Source organism: Notamacropus eugenii, chromosome 7 (assembly GCF_028372415.1).
Source record: "Notamacropus eugenii isolate mMacEug1 chromosome 7, mMacEug1.pri_v2, whole genome shotgun sequence".
NCBI classification, from domain to species: Eukaryota; Metazoa; Chordata; class Mammalia; order Diprotodontia; family Macropodidae; genus Notamacropus; species Notamacropus eugenii.
Genome location: NC_092878.1, coordinates 16,614,510 through 16,634,151, shown reverse-complemented (window position 1 = coordinate 16,634,151; position 19,642 = coordinate 16,614,510). Strand labels below are relative to the sequence as shown.

General features: G+C 37.0%; 1 protein-coding gene and 1 pseudogene across 1 annotated transcript; both read left to right on the top strand.

Annotated features, from left to right (window-relative positions):
- The first annotated feature begins 242 nt into the window (after positions 1-242).
- Positions 243-1,181, top strand: LOC140513750 (olfactory receptor 4F21-like; annotated as a pseudogene).
- A 12,769-nt stretch (positions 1,182-13,950) lies between these two features.
- Positions 13,951-14,889, top strand: LOC140513134 (olfactory receptor 4F3/4F16/4F29-like). The gene has a single exon (XM_072622488.1). It carries the CDS (start codon positions 13,951-13,953, stop codon positions 14,887-14,889), a length of 939 nt encoding a protein of 312 aa, XP_072478589.1.
- Positions 14,890-19,642: the final 4,753 nt, after the last annotated feature.

The window sequence follows — 19,642 nt, the reverse complement described above, 5'->3', positions numbered from 1 at the left end:
CTAGGAAAGAGCTGGAGAAGTGCCATAAAAGGTCATGGTGTTAGCTTGGAGCAGTGCTCTATGTCAATGACTTTCCAGGTAAATTTTAGTGATATAAATTGGCTTATTGTAGTAGACCCTTAAGACGTATCTGTTGAATTGACTTGGATTCTGGGGTATTATTTACATACCTAGTAATGTGGATTCTTTCTTCTTTCTTTTTTTAAGGTAGCTTTTCAGAGATGATTCTGCTGACTGAGTCAATGGACAGAGTCAATCACGCTGCAGTATCTGAGTTTGTATTCCTTGGACTTACCAATTCTTGGAATATTCAACTTCTACTATTTTGTGATTTCCTCAGTTTTCTACTTGGCAAGCATGCTGGGAAACACACACATTATATTCACGGTGGCTTCTGACCCTCATTTACACTCTCCCATGTATTTCCTGCTGGCCAACCTCTCCTTTATTGACTTGGGGATTTCTTCCGCCACCTCCCCTAAGACGATGTGTGACTTTTTCAGAAAGCGCAAAGTCATTTCATTCTCTTGCTGCATCACACAGATGTTTTTTATTCAGTTGATTGGTGGTGTTAAGATGGTGCTGCTTATAGCCATGGCCTTTGACAGATATGTAGCCATATGTAAGCCTCTCCATTATCTGATTATCATGTGCCCAAGAATGTGCACTTTACTTCTGGTTGCTGCTTGGATTATTGGCCTCATCCACTTAGGGATCCAAATACCTTTTGTAATTAACTTGCCCTTTTGTGGTCCCAATGAGCTGGACAGTTTTTATTGTGATCTCCCTCAGTTCATGAAACTTGCCTGTACTGACACATATAGACTAGATCTCATGATCACTGTCAATAGCGGCTTCATGTCTATAGGTGTTTTCCTCATCTTGATCATATCTTACATTTTCATCCTCGTCACTGTGCAAAGAATTCATCAGGTGGTTCGCCTAAAGCACTCTCTACTCTTTCATCTCACATCATTGTGGTGATTTTGTTCTTTGTTCCATGCTTATCTTTCTATACATGGCCATTCAACCCATGATACCTAGACAAACATCTTGCTATCTTTGATTTAGTTGTAAATCGCTTTTTAAATTCAGTGATCTACACACTCAGAAACAAAGATATGAAGCTGGCAATGAGGAGAGTCTGCAGTCAGCTTGTGAGTTTCAGTAACATCTCCTAAATGACTTGGTGAGGACACACAAATCTCTAATGATTATTGATGGCAGCTTAGAAGAAGAACTCATCTGAAGAAAAGACTATGATTTGGGACATACTGTTTGAATTCCTGGAAGAATGCTAAAATTGAATTGCACACAATTGGAAACAGGGGTCTAGAAGTCAGAGAATGGTTGAGGCTGTTTATTTGGCAACTATGTACATAAAAAAAATAGCCAAAAATGAATTTGCATTAGGTTATCAGGAGAAAGGATAGACAGGGCAGAAAAAAATTTGATGATAAAATTTGGAGAACAGCTTTATTTAATTTACAGGAGGAACACATTCAAAAGAAGGAAACAGAAGAACAGTGCTCAGAAAGGTGAAAGGGAATACAAAGAATTTAGTGTTTCCACAAATTCAGTGTAAAGAGTTTCAAGAAAGAGACAATGTTTAACAGTTTCACATCCTTCAAGATGAGGAAAGGGCTAAGGCTTAATTCCTTATTAGCAGCTTAGGTCTTCTTTTGTTCTTGTGAATTCTAAAATTATTTATCCTAGGAAACAGCCATTTGTCCAGTACAAAATAATCAAACTCCCTGTCCTCGTCTATTTCTATGAAGACGCTTTTAGATCTATTTTTGGATATTTAAGGTATTAATACTATTCATATTGTGATATTTTAAAACATGTTATTCTTATTTTGTTAAAGTCCCTTTGTGAAGTTGCTTGATTTATTAAGTTTGATATGCCTAACATTTATTTTGTACTTAACAAAGAACATTCCCCAAAAGAATATTCCCCAATTCTGCTTGGTTAGGGTCTCCTCAATTTTTTTTTTGAAGATGACTTATTTCCCATGAGAATTTATCAACTTTTAAAGCAATGTGGAACTTTGTATTCTGTGTTGTTTCCCATTTAGTGCTCCTTGTGACTATTACTCTTGCCCTATTACATGTATTTATTCTGGGTTTACAATAATATTTTGTAAAATAGTCTCCAGCCTTCCTGTGGGTCTTTGAATTTTAATTTTTCCTCTCAATATTTCCCAAGCTTAAACTTGCATTTAAATATTTTCCCCTAAAATGACATGATTGCACAAGAGATTCCTTTGGTTTTCCATTTCTATCAAAATGTTTGTTTATTTCTTCTTTCCTATTTCTTCCCTCACTAGAATTTATGCTCTTGGAGACAGTTTCATTATTGTGTTTTCAATTTGAGTAGTAATGCAGCATCTTGAACTTAATAGGTTCTTAATAACTCTTTATTGGTCAATTGATTCTCTTGGAAATGATTTTGTTGTGATTATTATTATATTGGTACCTATTCACATTAATCTCTTGCACTGCCCTTCCTGTTAACTAAAACAGACCAAGGCAAAGTGTTTTGCCCTTTCTTGTTTTTTGGGATGGTGTACTAGAACGATGTCTTCTGTCCTCTGTTTCCTGCCCTAAATCCCCTTCGATTTCTGTTCAGATGAGTTCTGTGATACTATTTTGGTATAATTAAAATCTCTGATTATTAACAGTCTTTTATAGTGCTTTCTTCATGTATCATTTCCAAATAATTTTAATTATCCCAATTTGGTGGTTCATAGTTTGTTTCTATTATGTTTAAAAGAGGAATACAAAGCAACATGCATTTACTAAATGCCTGCTATGTGTTAGTCACTATGCTAAGCACTTTACAGATATCTCATTTGATCATCACAGTAACCCTATGAAATAGATACTGCTATCTCCATTTTCCTTTTGAGGAAACTGAGGCATATAGTGGTTAAAGAATTTACTTAAAAATCACACTGTATTCATTTTCTGAGGCTGTATTTGAATTTGGATCTTCCTGATTCCAGGCTCAGCATTCTATCCATCGTGCCACGTAACTACAAATTCAAATGGCCAAATATTTATGAAATGCTTACTATGTACAAGGCATTTGCATTATTTTCTAGGAATGCAAATCCAAAGCAACATAGTTCCTGCCTTCAAGCCATTTACATTCTGCTGGGGCTGGACTTGGTTGTTGGGGAGAGGGATAAATGATAGGAAGATTAAGTAAATATAAAGAATATAAAAAGTAATACAAATTATTTTTAGCGTGCCAGTACCTGGAACAATCAGCTAGCAATTAGCTTAAGGTGTGCTTTAAAGGAAGTCAGGAATACTATTTGTCTCCACAGAGATGATGCAGCATTTTCTCTTCATCCACCTATCCATTATTCATTCATTCAAACACGGTGCTATGAAATTCCACCACTTCATTCATTCCTCAAAAATCTACTGGGTTTAAACCATTGCTGTATGCGTTAATAGAAACTGTGGTATTTGCAGAGAAGGATGATATTTTGTCAGACCCTCAAAGGCTTTATAACCTAATTGTAGAGAGCAAGTAAGCAACTACAAAAAATCAAATGACACTAGAGGTGTTAAATGACAATTTGTGATAGCAATGCAAGAGCTAACAAAAGGCACTGTATGATTAAATGGCAAAAGAGAAGAACAGACTTCAGGATACATGCACAAGTTGTAGTCAATGAATGTTATTAGTTTAGAGGATGGAAAAGTCATTATGAGTTGGAGTGGTCAGAGAAAACTTCATGGAAGAGGTGGTACCTAAAATGGCAATTGAAGCATGGATAGAAAGAATATGTATGAACAGAGCTAAGGTTTAAGGCAGAACATTCCAGGCATGAGAAATAGTATTCAAAGAAGCAAAAAGGTGGAAAAATATGAAGCAAGTTTTTGGAAATTGGAAGAATAGTAGTTTTTTTGTGAAGTGTGTGTGTGTGTGTGTGTGTGTGTGTGTGTGTGTGTATAGGGGAATAGCAAGTGATAAAACTGGAAAGGTAGGTTGTAGTGAAATTATGGTGCTTTTGAATGTCGTACAAAGAAATCTGGACTTCATTTGGTTAACGATAGAGAGCCACTGAAGTTTATTGATGAGAAAAGAGACATCAGAATTGTGTTTCAGGAAGATTAATTGGAGAGCAGGGTGGATTATAGGGAGAGAAACAGGATGTAGAAATAACAATTAGGAGTTATTGTAACAGTCCAGTGAGAAGTATTGAAAGTTTTAACTAGTTTGATGGTGGGAATAAGAAGAGGGGAAGGATATAAGAAATGCTGTAGAGTTAAAATCTACAGAACTCTGTGACTGCTTTGATCCTGGGGGCAAATAATAAGAAATTTCAGAAAGTGGAAGGGTAGAATGAAGATCAAATTCTGGGAGAAGGAAGATTTCATTGGGAGATAGATGAAAAAAGTGAGAATATAGTTTTCTAGGGTTGAGAAGAGCAAAGTAGAAAGGTCAGGAAGGTCATGGTGATGAGTGATTTTAAGGCTTGTAGGTAGAATGTTGTTGAAATAACTTATTATGAGGCTCAAATTGGTTAAGATTTTATTTGCAATTATTTGGGAGTAATTTTTTCTTCTGGTACTTTATCTTGCCATCATATTGTTAAGAGAAATTCTTGGTTCAGCCTTGTCCTGATCAATTAGGCAAACTTGGGAAAATAAGCCAAAGAAGTTTATTAGCACATCAAGGCAGCAAGCAGTTGGAGTGGGTGACTCTGCTGCTTTTTATAGACAGGAATAAACAACTTCTGTACAAAAGTAAAAGTATGTTGATTGGTATGGCAGCAATGAGGAGATGGGATTAGTGCCACTTCATTACAATATCGTAGGGAGGTGGAATGAGTGTGCATTCTGACCCTCATGTCCTGCAGCTTGGCTGTCCATGCACCCAAAGTTTAAACAATTTTAAAATCCAGTCCCTGGGACTGGTTTTGCACGGGTAACTGACTTTGCATAGTATTTATTAATCTTGTTAAGAGTTTTATATTTGCTAATATTCTTCCCTATGACTGTGCCAGGGTTCTGGTTTGCTTCCTGATATATTGCTATAAATCCTGCTAAAATCTCAAAGTGGGTGGGGAATATACCTAAGCCAGGTTCTGTACCCACTACAGTCTGGAAGACACTGCTTTACCTCATTCCTGAATGAGGTGGTTGGATTTTGGTCGTATCTTTGTTTCCTATAATGAGTGGATAGACTGGTCCCTGGAAGTCTCTAATTTATTTATATTACCTGCTCAAAGACATTTTTCTTAGCATATTTTTGCTTAGATATGATTATAGAGAAATGATTCCTTGCTGTATGACTGCATCAGGGTTGAGGCTAGCATAAGAACTTTAGAAAGGAGAGAAATTCTTATTTATTAACAGCATGCACAGGAGTCCAGACTTCCTTTAGGGCAAGATCTGTGGAGAAATTATACAACTTGAAATTCAGAGACATGATGAAGAACTGACTTTTCCCTACAAGTTCTCTTCTCAAAGTTTATTCTCTCCCATTATGGACTCCCCCTCACACAGACCCGCAGGGAATGCTTTCTGTCCACCATTCCCAAGTCATACTTAGGCAGAGTCTGACCAAATGCTTCATGGGCCACCCAAGTTATTCACAGACACATACTGGTATATAGATATGTTTATATCATGCATGTATCATCTATCTGTCTGTCTATTTATCTAGGGAAAGAAGGCTTTGCTTTCTTAAACCTGGCCTGGTACAACAGTCCTGGCCTAAAACTGGAAACTGTACTCAGTGTTTCAGTGCATGTCCTGCCCATTGCCACAACTTGTAGCTTTCTTCTGTCTCCTGAAGCACTGCTCCATGCTGGTCATACTAACTTTGTTTTCTTCCACTGCCCTCTGCTTGTACATCCATGCCTTTAACCCTGAAATCTTGGAGTAGATCAAGCCAAGATTATTCTGGCTTTAGGTCAGGCTTTTAGTGTATCTCCAAGGTCTCTTATCAGTCAGGCATGCTGATCTTGTCCTGCTTTCCTTGCATCTGGATGCCTTGGAGTAGCCATCGCTTCAAGCCTCACTCCTTGTCCAATCCCTCATGAGATGGAACAGTCTTGTGATTTTTGTCTTTGGTTACTTTATTTCTTCTTCATCTTTAGTAACTGCTCCTTGGAAGAGCTGGACTTGTCTGGATACTTTCACATGTCCAATGAGAACTTCATTTCTGAATGAATAGTTTTGAACGACTTCAGCTTTTTATGCATCTGCATTATACCTACTTTAAGGGAAGAATTAATAGATATAGTGATTAGCTGTCTGGAACTTTCCTGTTGGAGTGTGTTTTCTTTTACTGAGATTGTGGTTCAAACATGTAGAGACAATGTGGTATAGAGGATAGGCCACGAGCTCAGAGTCAGGACAATAATGGGTCAAAAATGTCATTAGCTATGTGACCCTGAACTAGACACTTTATCCCTTTGGGCACTAGACAACTATCTAGGATTTATTGAGTAAGTCGTAAGTTCCCCATCATGCTAAATGAATGAATCCTCTGCGTAGTTTAAGCTGTAGATGCTATATATAATTTTTTGTACGATATTTCTATGTACTTTCTTCTTTGTTTGCCTAGAGTCACTGGTATAGGAAGTAGGCTAGATATGGGGGGTGAGAAGGGGAGAAACTGTGTCCTTGAGGCCACATGTGTCCTTCTAGGTCCTTGGGTGTGGCCTTTTGACAGAGTCCAAGTTTTACAGAAAATCCTTTTATTAAAGGTTTTTTCTATGAAGTTTGGATTCATTCAAAGGGTCACACTTGAGGACCTAGAGGGCCACATGTGACCTCAAGGCTGCAGGTTCCCTACCCCTGGGCTAGAATATGGGGAAGTAAAGGAAATATTTTAATTTGAGAGTGTGAAATTGTATATTTTAAAAATATTCCATAATTATTCCTCAGTTGCCACTTCATGAAATAATGGCTTGAAAGGTGGTCCAGAAAAGAACCAAAAGGGACATTCACACCTCTTCCTAATCCTCTTTTATCAACTGCATCTCCCTTTAGTTATCATGGGAAAACCAACAGAATCCTAGGAGACAATTCCTCTGGTGAAATGATCTCAACCTGGCAACCACAGTTTCTGCAGCATCACTTAGCTGCTCCCCTTCAGTGTTGCTGATGAGTTGCCTTTCCACCTATGGTAGCAGTTTATATTATCTTAGTGCTGCTGGTCACCAAAAGCAGGAGCAGGCTGAGAACTGAGAAGCCTTCAGACTTCTTGTCAATGCTGCAATGTCAGGTCCTGTGAGAGAAGAGGGAGGTGGCAGACATAGGAATAAATTCTCCAATAGGAAGAAGACAGTCCAAGTCTCCACATTCCAGGGGTGATCAGGCAATAGTAAGGCAGGATTAGCCATTGCCTAGGACCATAAAGAGCTGCTTCTTCCTAGGATAGAATCCAAAAAGTGGGAGGGAAGAAGAAGCTAAACACAGCAAAGGAGAATCAGTTTGAAGAGTTTAAGTTTATGGAAATGGGCATATACAGCTAGAAAGTGAATTTAATTTCATCAGAGAGAAGGGTCAGAGACCATGGGAAAGATCAAAATTCAATAGTAAAAGAATCTATTTTATCTCATTCTACTGTACTTATTGAACTCCTGTGTCTGGTGAAAATCTCTTCCCTTCTCCCTACTCTCTAAATATCTCATCTCTTCAGTTTTGCTTGGCTCCCTATGCTGTCAAGACTTCATGGTTGACCTTTTCCATAGTCAACTCTCTCCAATATTAGATTCTATTGCTTCCTAAATTTCCTTGGCTTGCCATGAAAATCCTCAGCACTGAAAATGCCTCATTATCTGCATTCTGTCTTCTTTCATGTCCATCCATTGTGCCTAACATTCCTAGAGAAAGTTGCAAACCCCAGCTGGTGGGATTCACTACGAATTTGAGCTGTTCAACCTCACCTAGACCCCCATTTTATACCAAGGCTTTTCTTTGTTTCCTCTTAACCTTATCTATTTGGCAACAGTAGTGATACTAAACCTTTTCCTACATTATTCTCCTAGCCTACTCACGTCTCACTCTCAGCAGGTAGCCTTGTCTCCTATTTTAGTGACAAAGGAGATACTACCTACTTGCTGAGAGCTCCCTAATCTGCCTTCCTTTCACCTATTACAACTCTTCCTCACCACCTTTCTCCTTTCTCTTCTCTTATTCTCCATTTATTCTCTTTTGTTTCAGAGGAAGAGATTTGGAAAAACTTTGTTTTCAATGTTAATCTTCCCCTCTGTGCTTTTGAGACCATCCTTTACCTTTTGCCTTCCTTGATTGCTCAGTCAGCCCTCTTCCTACATCTTCATTTTTGTCTCTCTTCTGATTCCTTTGTCTTCTCTTTTCCCTCATATTAAAAAAAAAACCGTGCTCTCAATTCTCATGCAATTTTGACTTGTGACAGTTTTTCTTTCCTTTAATTACCAGACCTCTGTACTAAATTTCAGTTTCACCTGCAAATCCTTATCAAGCCCCAGTCATTGGTGTATATCAAGATGGGTAACATGGTGAGCTCAGTCATGGAGTCCTGAAGATCTGAATTGAATCTGACTAGTCTATTTCTTTATCTGGAGATGATTTTCAAATAAGTTCCTAATATTGATGTAATAACTTTGTCCTAGTACCTGCATAGAACCTTAAAAATCCCCTAGTCCAACTCCCTTATTATTTTATGAGGAAATCAAACCCCAGAAAGGTTAGATTCCTAATTAAAGAGAATTACAATTGGAAAATAGGTTCTTTTACTCTTTTCATTATGCCAGGCAATGGTCTCCCTATTCTTTTTGCTATGTGGCTTCCCTCTCACTGAGCCCACAGTAGCCTTCATGTCTTCCTAATTTCCACTGAAACAATGTGATATAATACAAAGTATACTAACCTTGAAATCAAGTTACTAAGGTTTGGGTTCCAGATTTTTCACTGGAAAGTTTACATAAGGTAAGCTTATGAGATTTCTCCAGGTCTCCACTTCTTAATCTATAAAATGAAAGAGTTGGACTGGATGGCTCCTTTTGCTTCTAAGACTTTGGGGTTCACTTATCATATGCTACCATATGTTGTTAGTTCATTCTTCATAATCTAAGGCAAGAATCTGAATATGGTACTGCCTTGCTCAAAAATCTTGTGTCTCCCTCTTGCCTCTAGGATCAGACTCAAACTCCTCGGGCTGACAATCTTAAGACCTCTATCTTCTGAACGCAACCTACATTTCCATTTCTTATTACTTCAAATCATGCATTTCTGTTCAAGTTAAGTTAGTGTTTCCTGAAACTTAGAATTCCATCACCTCCTTCCACATAGGCTTTTCTTGTGCCTCTGGTAATCTCTAGCTTTCTTCAAGCCTTGACGGAAATATCATCGCCTGAATGAAGCTGTTCCTGGACCTAGAAGAGACCAATGCTCTCACTATCTTCAAATCACCTTTGTTTATTTATCTGTGTACATGCTCTATTGTCCCTATAGAAGTAAGTTTTTTTTGTTTGCATTACCTAATTTTTGTCTTTATCTGAAGAGTGTAGCTTAATGCCTTTATTATAGTAGCTCAATAATCTTTAAAAATCATTGAAAACAAGTTCTAATGGAAGAAAACCACAAACTCCTGCCAATTGAGTTCGTTGAAAATTTATCTTATTCAAGCTCAACTGGACCCTTTTTGCTATGTAGTAAGACTTTTCTTTGTCTCTTGCTAATCTTATCTATTAAGGGCATCTAGCTGGTGTAGTGTATAGAATGCAGGTCATGGAGTGAGGAGGACCTGAATTAAACATCTGACTTGGACACTTACTAAGTCTGGACCATAGGTAAGTCACTTAACCTTGCTTGCCTCAGTTTCCTTATCTGTAAAATGAGGTGGAGAAGAAAATAACAACCTACTTCAGTATCTTTCCCAAAATAAAACTTTCAAATGGATTCACAGAGAGTCCTTTGAAACTGAAATAACTCCATAACAACATTACATATTTACCCGCAACAGGCAAAATAGTTTTATTTTTATCCCACCTACCTTCCCTCACTCTCATTAGGTGATCTTGTCTCTTATGTTAATGAAAAAGTTGAGATGGCCTACTGAGAGCACCCTAATTTTCACCATATCTCCTCCCCATCTTTATTATCTATTATCTTCTTTCCTCTTTTTCTTCCTTTTGTTTTTAGAGGAAGAGATTTGGAGATAATTCCTTTCCAAGGTCAATCATTCCACTCCTGTTTTCTTAGAGGGTTATGGCCATTTTATTAGTAGGTGGTTGGGAAGATACCATAAAGAAATGATCATTTTAGTAGATAAATTTTGGATGTGGCATTCAAGGAGCAGGGACCAGTTATTATGGGCCATGTGAGATAGCCCACCATACATACAGAGAAGGTGAGAGATCTAATTTGATAATAGGTAGTACATCTAGAAGACAAAAGAGTGAGAATAAAGTAGTCAATGTCAAGTAACTCCAGACTATGAATAACCTGGATTAAATGCCAGGCAAAGATACTGAACTTGGCTAGGATTTGTTTATGAGGGAGCTGATAAAGAATTTTGGTCAGAGACTGACATGACTAGATCTTTTCATTAAGAAGATTAATATGGAAAAGGTGTGAAGGATGGATTGGAGTGAAATTGTGGAGATAGACAGGAACACAGGTCAGGGCACTGTTGTAGCAATCTGTAAAACAGTTATGAGTCTCCACTAAGGCAGTGGCTATGAAGATAGAGGGAAGGCAATACATTTAGAATTTGTTGGATAAAAACTTGTATCTAATTTATGGGGGTGGGGAGAGAGAGAGAAAAATCAGATAGATTAACAACATGATTTTGAACACAAGTGACTCAGTGAAAAATGTTGCCACCAATATAAGTGGGTGTGGGGACAGAGATAATTAGTTCATTTTGTTATTGGTTGAATTCGAGCTACTTGTGGTACACATCTACTTGGAGATGTACCTTATGAATTCCAGATATGGAATATTTGGATAAAAAAACCTAAAGATTTGGTATTTATCTGTAGAGAGATGATAGAAGAAACTATGTCAATGAGTCAAATAGCTAAATGAAAATAGATAGAGTTATCAGAGAAAAGATTGGGATCAGAATCATAGGGAACACCAGCCTTACTACATTCAGAAGAAAAGAGGGAACCAAGGAAGTAGATTGAAAAGGAACAATTGATAAAGTAGGAGGAGAACCAGGACAGTAAAGTGTCTTGGAAGTCAGAGTGAATTCATAAGGAGTTGGAAGTGAAGAGTGTTAAAACTCCAGAGAGGAAAAAGAGGATTCAAAGAGAAAATGCCTTGGATTTGACAATGTCGCAAGTGAATTGTAGGAGAACAGATTTAGAAATATGGGAGTTTAAGCTGGATTGCAAGGTGCTGAGCACTCACCCATTGCATGGTGAGGAAGGGGAAACATTTAGTGCAAACAGCTTTTTCAAGAAGTTTGTCATTGAAGAGGAAGAGAGAAATGTGAAAATAGGTGGATGGAGAGAAAGGGAAGGAGAGAAATCCTTTTCAGAATTGAGGAAACCAGAAAATATTTATAGGTGAATGAGAAGGAGCCAGTAAAGAAAAAGATTAAAGATGAGAGGGGAGATTATTGTTGGAGCAAGGTCCTTGAGGTATTTGAGTGGATAGGATTGGAGGTGCAATTGGAAGGATTAACCTTGGGAAGGAGTTGGGATGCCTCATTCTCTGAGACAAATAGGAAGGAGGGTAGTGAAGTTAGCAGAAGTTTTTGAGGACTGCAACTTTGGAGTTGAGGATTCCTCACAGTAGACTCAATCTTCTCAGTGTGGTGGGAGATAAAGTTATCTGTTCTAAGTGTAGGGGTTAGGGAGAAGGATGGGGACAGAGTGTAGGGAACAAAAAACATTTGAAAGTGTTTCTGTGGGGAATGAGACAGAAAGTGTGTATTATGCAAATATGATTATTGTGGAGCAGCAAGAAAGGTATGGTTATGTAGCAGAAACTTTTTGTAGGTGAAATCAACAGTGCTAAGCAGCTGGAAAGAGGAACAAAAGAATAGGGTGACACAGTATTAACAGGTTGAGAAGGACAAAAGACTTGGTATGGGGTTGTTTGGAATAAACATGGGCATGAAGGAGTTTAGCTGAGGTCATGCAAGAGATATGACTATCATCAGATGATTCACCCCTATCCAGTAGGGGAGGACTTGTTCCAGAAAATAATTTATCCTGGATTCCATTCTGATGTACTGCTGTCAGACCTGACTAACTACATGAGTGACTGTGATATGTGGAAGATTTAGGAAGAGAATGGTTCGGTTGGCAAGTTTCTTTCCCTGGGATTCTCCAAGAGGAGTTCAGTAACATGGCTGTAGTTGTTTGGGGTTTACCCATCCTTTGTTACCTGATGCTAGTCGCTGTGGTTCTGACAGGTATACCTCTAGTACGGGCTGCCAACCAGAAATATACTTGAAATGTATATTTCCCTGGTGATATTCAGTAGTCTGGGACTGACTAAGCTTCAGAACCACATATAATTTCTGACACTCTCAATCTTCAGTCACTGGGGAAGATAACTTCAACTTCCTGCTCCGACTTCACTACCACCTCCTAGCACAGACTTCAAGTGCTAAATGCAACTAGGTGTTTTTCCTGTCTGTTTTGAATTCACTATGATGGTAACCGTATCTTAGCTGGAATTCATGTAACACTTCAAGGTTTGCAAAGCACTTTTCGTATCTTATTTAATTTGCTCCTCCTAACAACTCTTTGAAGTAGGTACTCTTATTATTTCTATTTTACAGATGAGGCACCTGAGATTGAAAGAGGTTGACTTGCCCAAGGTCATATAGTTGAGGGATGACTTGAATTCAGGTCTTCCTGATTCCAAGTACATCACGTTATCCTCTGTGTTATCTGATGGTATGAGAGTATTACACAATATGGTACTGATAAGAATAATAATAGTAGCTCATTTTTTCAAAGCTCTGGTTAGATACCAAGCACCTCTTCTATCATTCAGTTATCACTAGAGTCTTGTGAGGTAGGTAGGGGAGAGTATACAGTTCCTAATCTATATTGGGAATACTAAGGCTCAGAGAAATTAGATGACTTGGCTAAGGTGTTGGAGAAAATAACTACCACAATCTGAACTTGATCTTGCTGAGAGAGAGACAGACAGACACAGACAAACACAGAAACAGACAGAGACACAGAGTTACAGAGAGACAGAGAGAGACACAAAAATAGACAAAGAGGCAAAGAAATGGATACATTTTATAAATCTATACTTATCTATATGTCTGTTTCTGTCTATCTATCTATCTATCTATCTATCTATCTATCTATCTATCTATCTATCTATCTATCTATCTATCCTATCCTGTCCTATCCTCAGGTAAATCATAGCACTAATCATTTCAGGTGATGAGGAGTCAGTCATCTCATCTAGCCAGGAGTTAAATTTCGTTATCACCATTACTTCATTTCCAAGGAAGACTCTAACTCTCATTTTTACTATTTTCCTAAAGGGAAAAGTCAGGAAAGAGTTGCAAGCTGGAGAAACAGTATTTGTTAATAGTTGTAGAGAAACTAAAATAGAAGTTTTAGAAATATACTTCAACAACATCATTCCCAGTATTGTGTCTTATTTTTTGTTCTGAACTTAAACACCAAAAAAGAGTAGTTACGTAACCACAGCAGAATAGAAAAAAAAAATTTGACATGAAATTGAATCTCCATTCCATTCCACTCATTAATAATATATGTACATATGCATGTGTGTGTCATATATAAATATATACATACACATTTGCTATTTTTGAGACTGTCCTGCTTGGACTTCTTTCTGAATTTCTTTCTGTTCTCTTTTGTGAATTTAAAAATGCTTTAATAGTATTTTTTTCAGACATCACTGTTGCTAACTTATTTCTAGTAATTTGGAATCTCATCTTTTTTCTTTTACAGGTAACATAAGAGATGATCCTGCTGAGTCGATGGACAAAGAGAATTATTCTGTGGTGTCTGAATTTGTATTCCTGGGACTTTCCAATTCTTGGGATATTCAGCTTTTTCTCTTTGTGTTCTCCTCTGTGTTCTATTTGGCAAGCATGCTGGGAAACACACTTATTGTTCTATCAGTGACCTGTGATCCCCACTTGCACTCCCCCATGTATTTCTTGCTAGCCAATCTCTCCTTTATTGACCTGGGGATGTCCTGTGTTATTTCCCCTAAGATGATAAGTGATCTTTTCCGAAAGCACAAAGTCATCTCATTTTATGGTTGCATCACTCAAATGTTCTTCATTCATCTGATTGGTGGTGTTGAGATGGTGTTACTCATAGCCATGGCCTTTGACAGATATGTAGCCATATGTAAGCCTCTTCACTACCTAATTGTTATGTGTCCAAGAATATGCATTTTGCTTTTGGTTGCTGCCTGGATCGTTGGCTTCATCCATTCAGTGGCCCAGTTGGCTTTTGTACTCCATTTGCCTTTCTGTGGCCCTAATGAACTGGATAGTTTTTATTGTGATTTTCCTCGATTTATCAAACTTGCTTGCAGAGACACATACAGACTGCAATTCATAGTCACTGCTAACAGTGGCTTCATGTCCCTGTGTGTGTTTTTCATCTTGATTGTATCCTACATTTTCATCCTAGTCACTGTTCAGAAGCATTCATCAGGTGGTGTCTCTAAGGCCCTCTCCACTCTGTCAGCTCATATCACTGTTGTGGTTTTATTCTTTGGCCCACTGATCTTTGTTTATACAAGGCCACATACTACATTACATCTTGATAACTTCCTTGCTTTCTTTGATATAGTTCTTACTCCCTCTTTAAATCCAGTCATCTACACCTTAAGGAACAAAGAGATGAAGGTAGCAATGAGGAGAGTGTGCAGCCAGTGTCTGAGTTTCAGAAAAATCTCTTAAGTGATTTGATGAAGATGTGAGAACTACCTGTTAGAAGAATTAGTGAAGACTGGAGGAAGAACTTATTTACAGGAGAAGATAAGAGTTAAGACTTTGAAAACCCTCAATTGGAGGTATAGTTTATAGAAGCTGAAATCAAGGGCATGTACCAAAGATATATAAGGGTCATGGTCCTACAGGAATGACTCCAAGAATGCTTAAGCTCAGAATACCTTGTGATTGGGAGTGAATGTTCTGAGTAATACAAAAAAAGAAGCTATATTGGGGCAAGATGAAAATTCTCAAAATGGGATTGAAAGAAGGCAGGACTACTCAGTCCTTATTTTCCTACTACCAAGGATCTTTGGACTGGGAAACAAAGCAGTCATAGTTACTAGGGATATAAAGTGAAGACAAGTGCAGATAGTAAGAAAGCTGCCCTCAGTGATTCAAGTCACCAGGTCTAATTCAAGACATCAGGTCTACACCATAGTCCTGAAGAAACTGATGGATGTGACTCATGAAAATGAGCAAATTTGAATTACTTGAGCTGTACCAATGCAACGATTCATGATTTCAGAGGATCAATGATGAAGAATCACTATCCACCTCTTGGCAGAGAAGTGATGAACTAAATATACAGAATGAGTCATGTATCTTTGGACATGGTCAATGGGGAAATGTCTGGATTTAAAAAAAAAAGATACTGGAACTTTATAATTATAGTTAGCTTAACTGGTTCTAGCAAAATTCTAGACTATATTGTTAATGGATTGGCTTATGGTTTGGAAAAGGAAGTTATGATCATTCTGGGCCAGCATGACTATCAAAAGAAGTAGTGAATTTTGGGTAAAATCATTTGTTAGTTCTAGAATTTAGCTTTCTGAGCCTTAATGTGGAAGTGTACACTGAATGATTTTTAAAATCCTTCCAGCTTTTAATTTATGATTCTAAACTGATCATGTGAGAATAATCATATCTCTTTTTGTGAAAGGGTTATTGTATTGATTATGTTAACATAGCATATATACTTGAATTTCAGAAAAGGATTTGATGATTTGTTGATGATTTCTTTTTGGTGAAGACAGATGTGGATTGGATGATAACGTGCTTAGATATAGTAGATAGCAGAGGTACAAAGGACAATACAGTTTGGTCTGTCTACTGAAGACCATCCATATCTAATAACGGCAAGTGACTTAACTTCTCTCAGTCTCACTTTCTTCATCTGTAAAATAGGAATAGTAATAGTACCTACTCTCCAGGTTGTCATAAGGATAAAATGAGATGGTATTTGCAAAGTGTTTTGTAAAACTTAAAGTTCTATGAAAATTCTACTATTAGTATTATTAAATTTCTAATTGAGTTAAAAAAAATTAGCTTCATAAATACAGGGTAAGGATGCATGGCTAGATATGAGTTTATGTACAGGATGCCCTGGGAGTTTTAGTGGCCTGTGAATTCAATTTGAGTCAGCAGTATTACATGGTATTCAAAAATGTGACTCCTGCATTAATAGAGATAAAGTGTCCAGGACGAGGAAGGTTTTAGTCCTTCTAGTTGCCTCATATTTTCAGTGCTGTAGTCCCTTCTGGAATGCTATGTTTTGGGAAGGACATTGCTAAACTGGAGCACATCCAGAGGGCGATGAATGGAAAGGTAAAGAAATTAAAGGCTTTGGAACATGAAGATTGGTTGAAATGCTTAAGATTAATTAGCTTGCTGAAGAGAAGACTTTAGCAAGGTCATGATAGCTAGGGTCAAGTATTTGAAGGATTGTCATATAGAAGGGGGATTAGAGGCATTCTGCTTGGACCCAGGGGGTCTCTGTAGAAGGTGTTGCTGTTTACTTGCTCAGTCATGCTTGACTCTATTGACACCATGGAGTTTTTTCTTGGCAAAGTTACTGAAATAGTTTGCTATTTTCTTCTCAAGTATGTCCCCATTTTACAGGTGAGGAACCAAGACAAACAGGGATTAAGCGACTTGCCCAAGATCACACAGTTAATAAGGATCTGAGGCAGGATACAAACTCATATCTTCCTCTCTTCAGGACCAGTACTTTTTCCACTGTACTGCTTTTCTGTAGAATCAGAGAAATAGATTTAAACTTTATGTATGGAAGAAATTCTTAATAATGTACAAATATGGGATGACTGCCTTGCGAGTAGTGGATTGTTTTTCATCACTGGAGGCTTTTTTTTGCATTAAATTTGATTTTATTTTATCTTCATGAACAATTATTTATTTGTAATACCTCTCCTTCTTCCCTGATCCATCACATTGGAAAAAAAAAAACCAAACCCAACAGAACCAAACTCTTGGAAGAAGTGCATAGCCAAGTCAAACAAATTTCCACATTGACTATATCCAAAAATATGTGACTAATTCCATGTGCTTCGTTTATCATATGTCTGCCAGGAAGTAGCTAGTAATTTTTCCTCATTAGCCCTTTGGAATCATAATTAGTCAATATATTGACACAGTTCTTAAGTAATTAAAATTTGCTCATTTCAACAAAGTGGTTATTATAGTAGAAATTGTTCTCTTTTTCCCTCACTTAAATCTGCATTAGTTCATACAAGTCTTCTAAGTTTATCTGAGACTAACTGTTTCATCACTTCTTATATAAAGTTGTATTCCATTTCCTTGATGCACCATACTTTCTTCAGCACTAGAGAATTTCTAGTAGGAACAAGTTGAACACTTCCAGGAAATATTTAAGATGCAAAATATGGATTAAAGAGGAATTTGAGTAGATTACCCCTGAGGTTTCTTATAATTCTGAAAATTTTGAATTCTGTAATTCAGGTGGAAATGAGCAATAGGCAGCTGGAAACCTGGTTCTAGAGCTGGAGAAAATATGAGAGATATGAATTTGATACTTATCATCATAATTAAGATAGTTGGAACCATGAAACTAGATGAAATCATTAGGAGGGAATGCAGATAAAGTTTTGAGAAGGGGATTTGAGAAATGCCTATACTTAAGGAGTGAAAGGAGAGCAAAAATTCATGGAAACACTATTGTAGTGGTCAGAAAGAGAAAAGGAAAATCATGAGCAGAGAAGTCTAGGGCAGAGTTTCATTAAAGAAAAGAATGGTTGACAGATACAATGCCATAGAATGAAAATTAAAAAAGCTTTCAGATTGAAGTTAACTGTTAAGTACCAACTGTGCTACAAATTTCTTTCTTACAGATTCTTTCTTACAGAAAGTCATTTTGTCATATGGGGAAAAAAAAACACCCAAACAAACCAAATAATCCCTTTCTACTCCTTTTTCAATAAAGAATCCTATAATTTATTTTTTAAATAAAGTATTACTACCAATCTAGTATTATAGTTTCCTCATTTTAAAATATTTTCCTGCATTTTTATTTTTTGATAAATTTGGAGGCTAAATGATATAGTGTAATGAATTTTCAAATTAGGTTTGAGTGCTGACTTCACAAAAGACCTTAGTGTCCTCCTCATAATGCCGGCATTATTTACTTCACAAGACTATTGTGCGAATAAAATAAAATAATGTATATGAAAGTACTTTAAATGTAAAGGGTTATATAGATGGAAACCACTTCTATCACTCTCTTGCATACCCCTATCATTACAATACTACTATGTGGCAGCATTTACCTATACCCACTGACTCTGTAGTATTTTCTTTTTCAGTGAAAATTCTACCCTATTATTATGTTTTCCTCACTTGCAATGCTACATCTTCTTCCTTAAACTGTAATAAAGATTCCTTCAAAATTACATCTTCTCTCATTTTTTACAGATGTCAGTGAATTTCCTCTCTCTTCTGATAGAAATTCAGTTAAGTTTAATTCAGTTTATTTCAGCTTGATTTGATTTAATGCAATCCAGTATCCCTGATAGATCAGTTCACTTTTGTGTTTGCATTTGCATTGTCTAGCAGAGTCTGGCATGCAGTAGACACTTCAAAAATATTTGTTGGTTGATCAAATTTAATTTAATTCAACAAGCATTTATTAAGCTCCAATATGTTTAAGGCACTGTGCTTGGCACTGAGGTTACAGCCAAAAAAACCCCAAACCCAATCTCAAAACAATACAAATAATCCATGCCCTCAAGGAATTTACATTCTAAGGAGCAGAATAGAGCATTTACATAGATAAGTGAATATTCAGTGTTTACATATAAAGTAAATATAAAGAAAAGCCAAAGTAATTTCAAACTTGGGAGTGGGGGGGTGGGGGTGGGACAGAGGAGGGTATTAACAATGGAATGGTGGTAGTGTAGAGGAGTAGGCACCAGAACTGAGCTTTAAGGGGATAAGAATTATAGCTGAAGTCTTGGTGTCCTTTGACATCTCAGGTCTTCCCTTAAATTAATAAGGACTCCTTTTTATTTTCTTCAATTTTTGTTTAAATATGAGTATTTCTTGATGGTCCCTGTATTCCTAGCCCCCTTTTAACTGCTATTTATCCAGCTATTTCTCTTAGTTTTTAGTCTTTAATTGGAGAACAGAAGAGTTCTAAATGGAATCTTTTTGAAGTTGATTACCTTGTCTATTCTCCTTTACTATGTATAACCAGCACAAAATTCCATACATTTAATGTACAACTCAAGTAGAGTATACATATGCATAGTATAGCCATTCTTTTGATAGAATGTAAGCTCCTTGGAGGAAAGCTTCATTTTACTTTGTCTTTGTAATCCAGCACACAAAATGGTATCTCATATATGGTGCACACTAGGTAAATATTTGTTGGTTGATAGATTGCTATCTTGTTGAATTTTTTGAATTA

Bases quoted from the DNA above. Each gene is read 5' to 3' on its own strand.
- LOC140513134 (XM_072622488.1), top strand. From the start codon at position 13,951: ATGGACAAAGAGAATTATTCTGTGGTGTCTGAATTTGTATTCCTGGGA.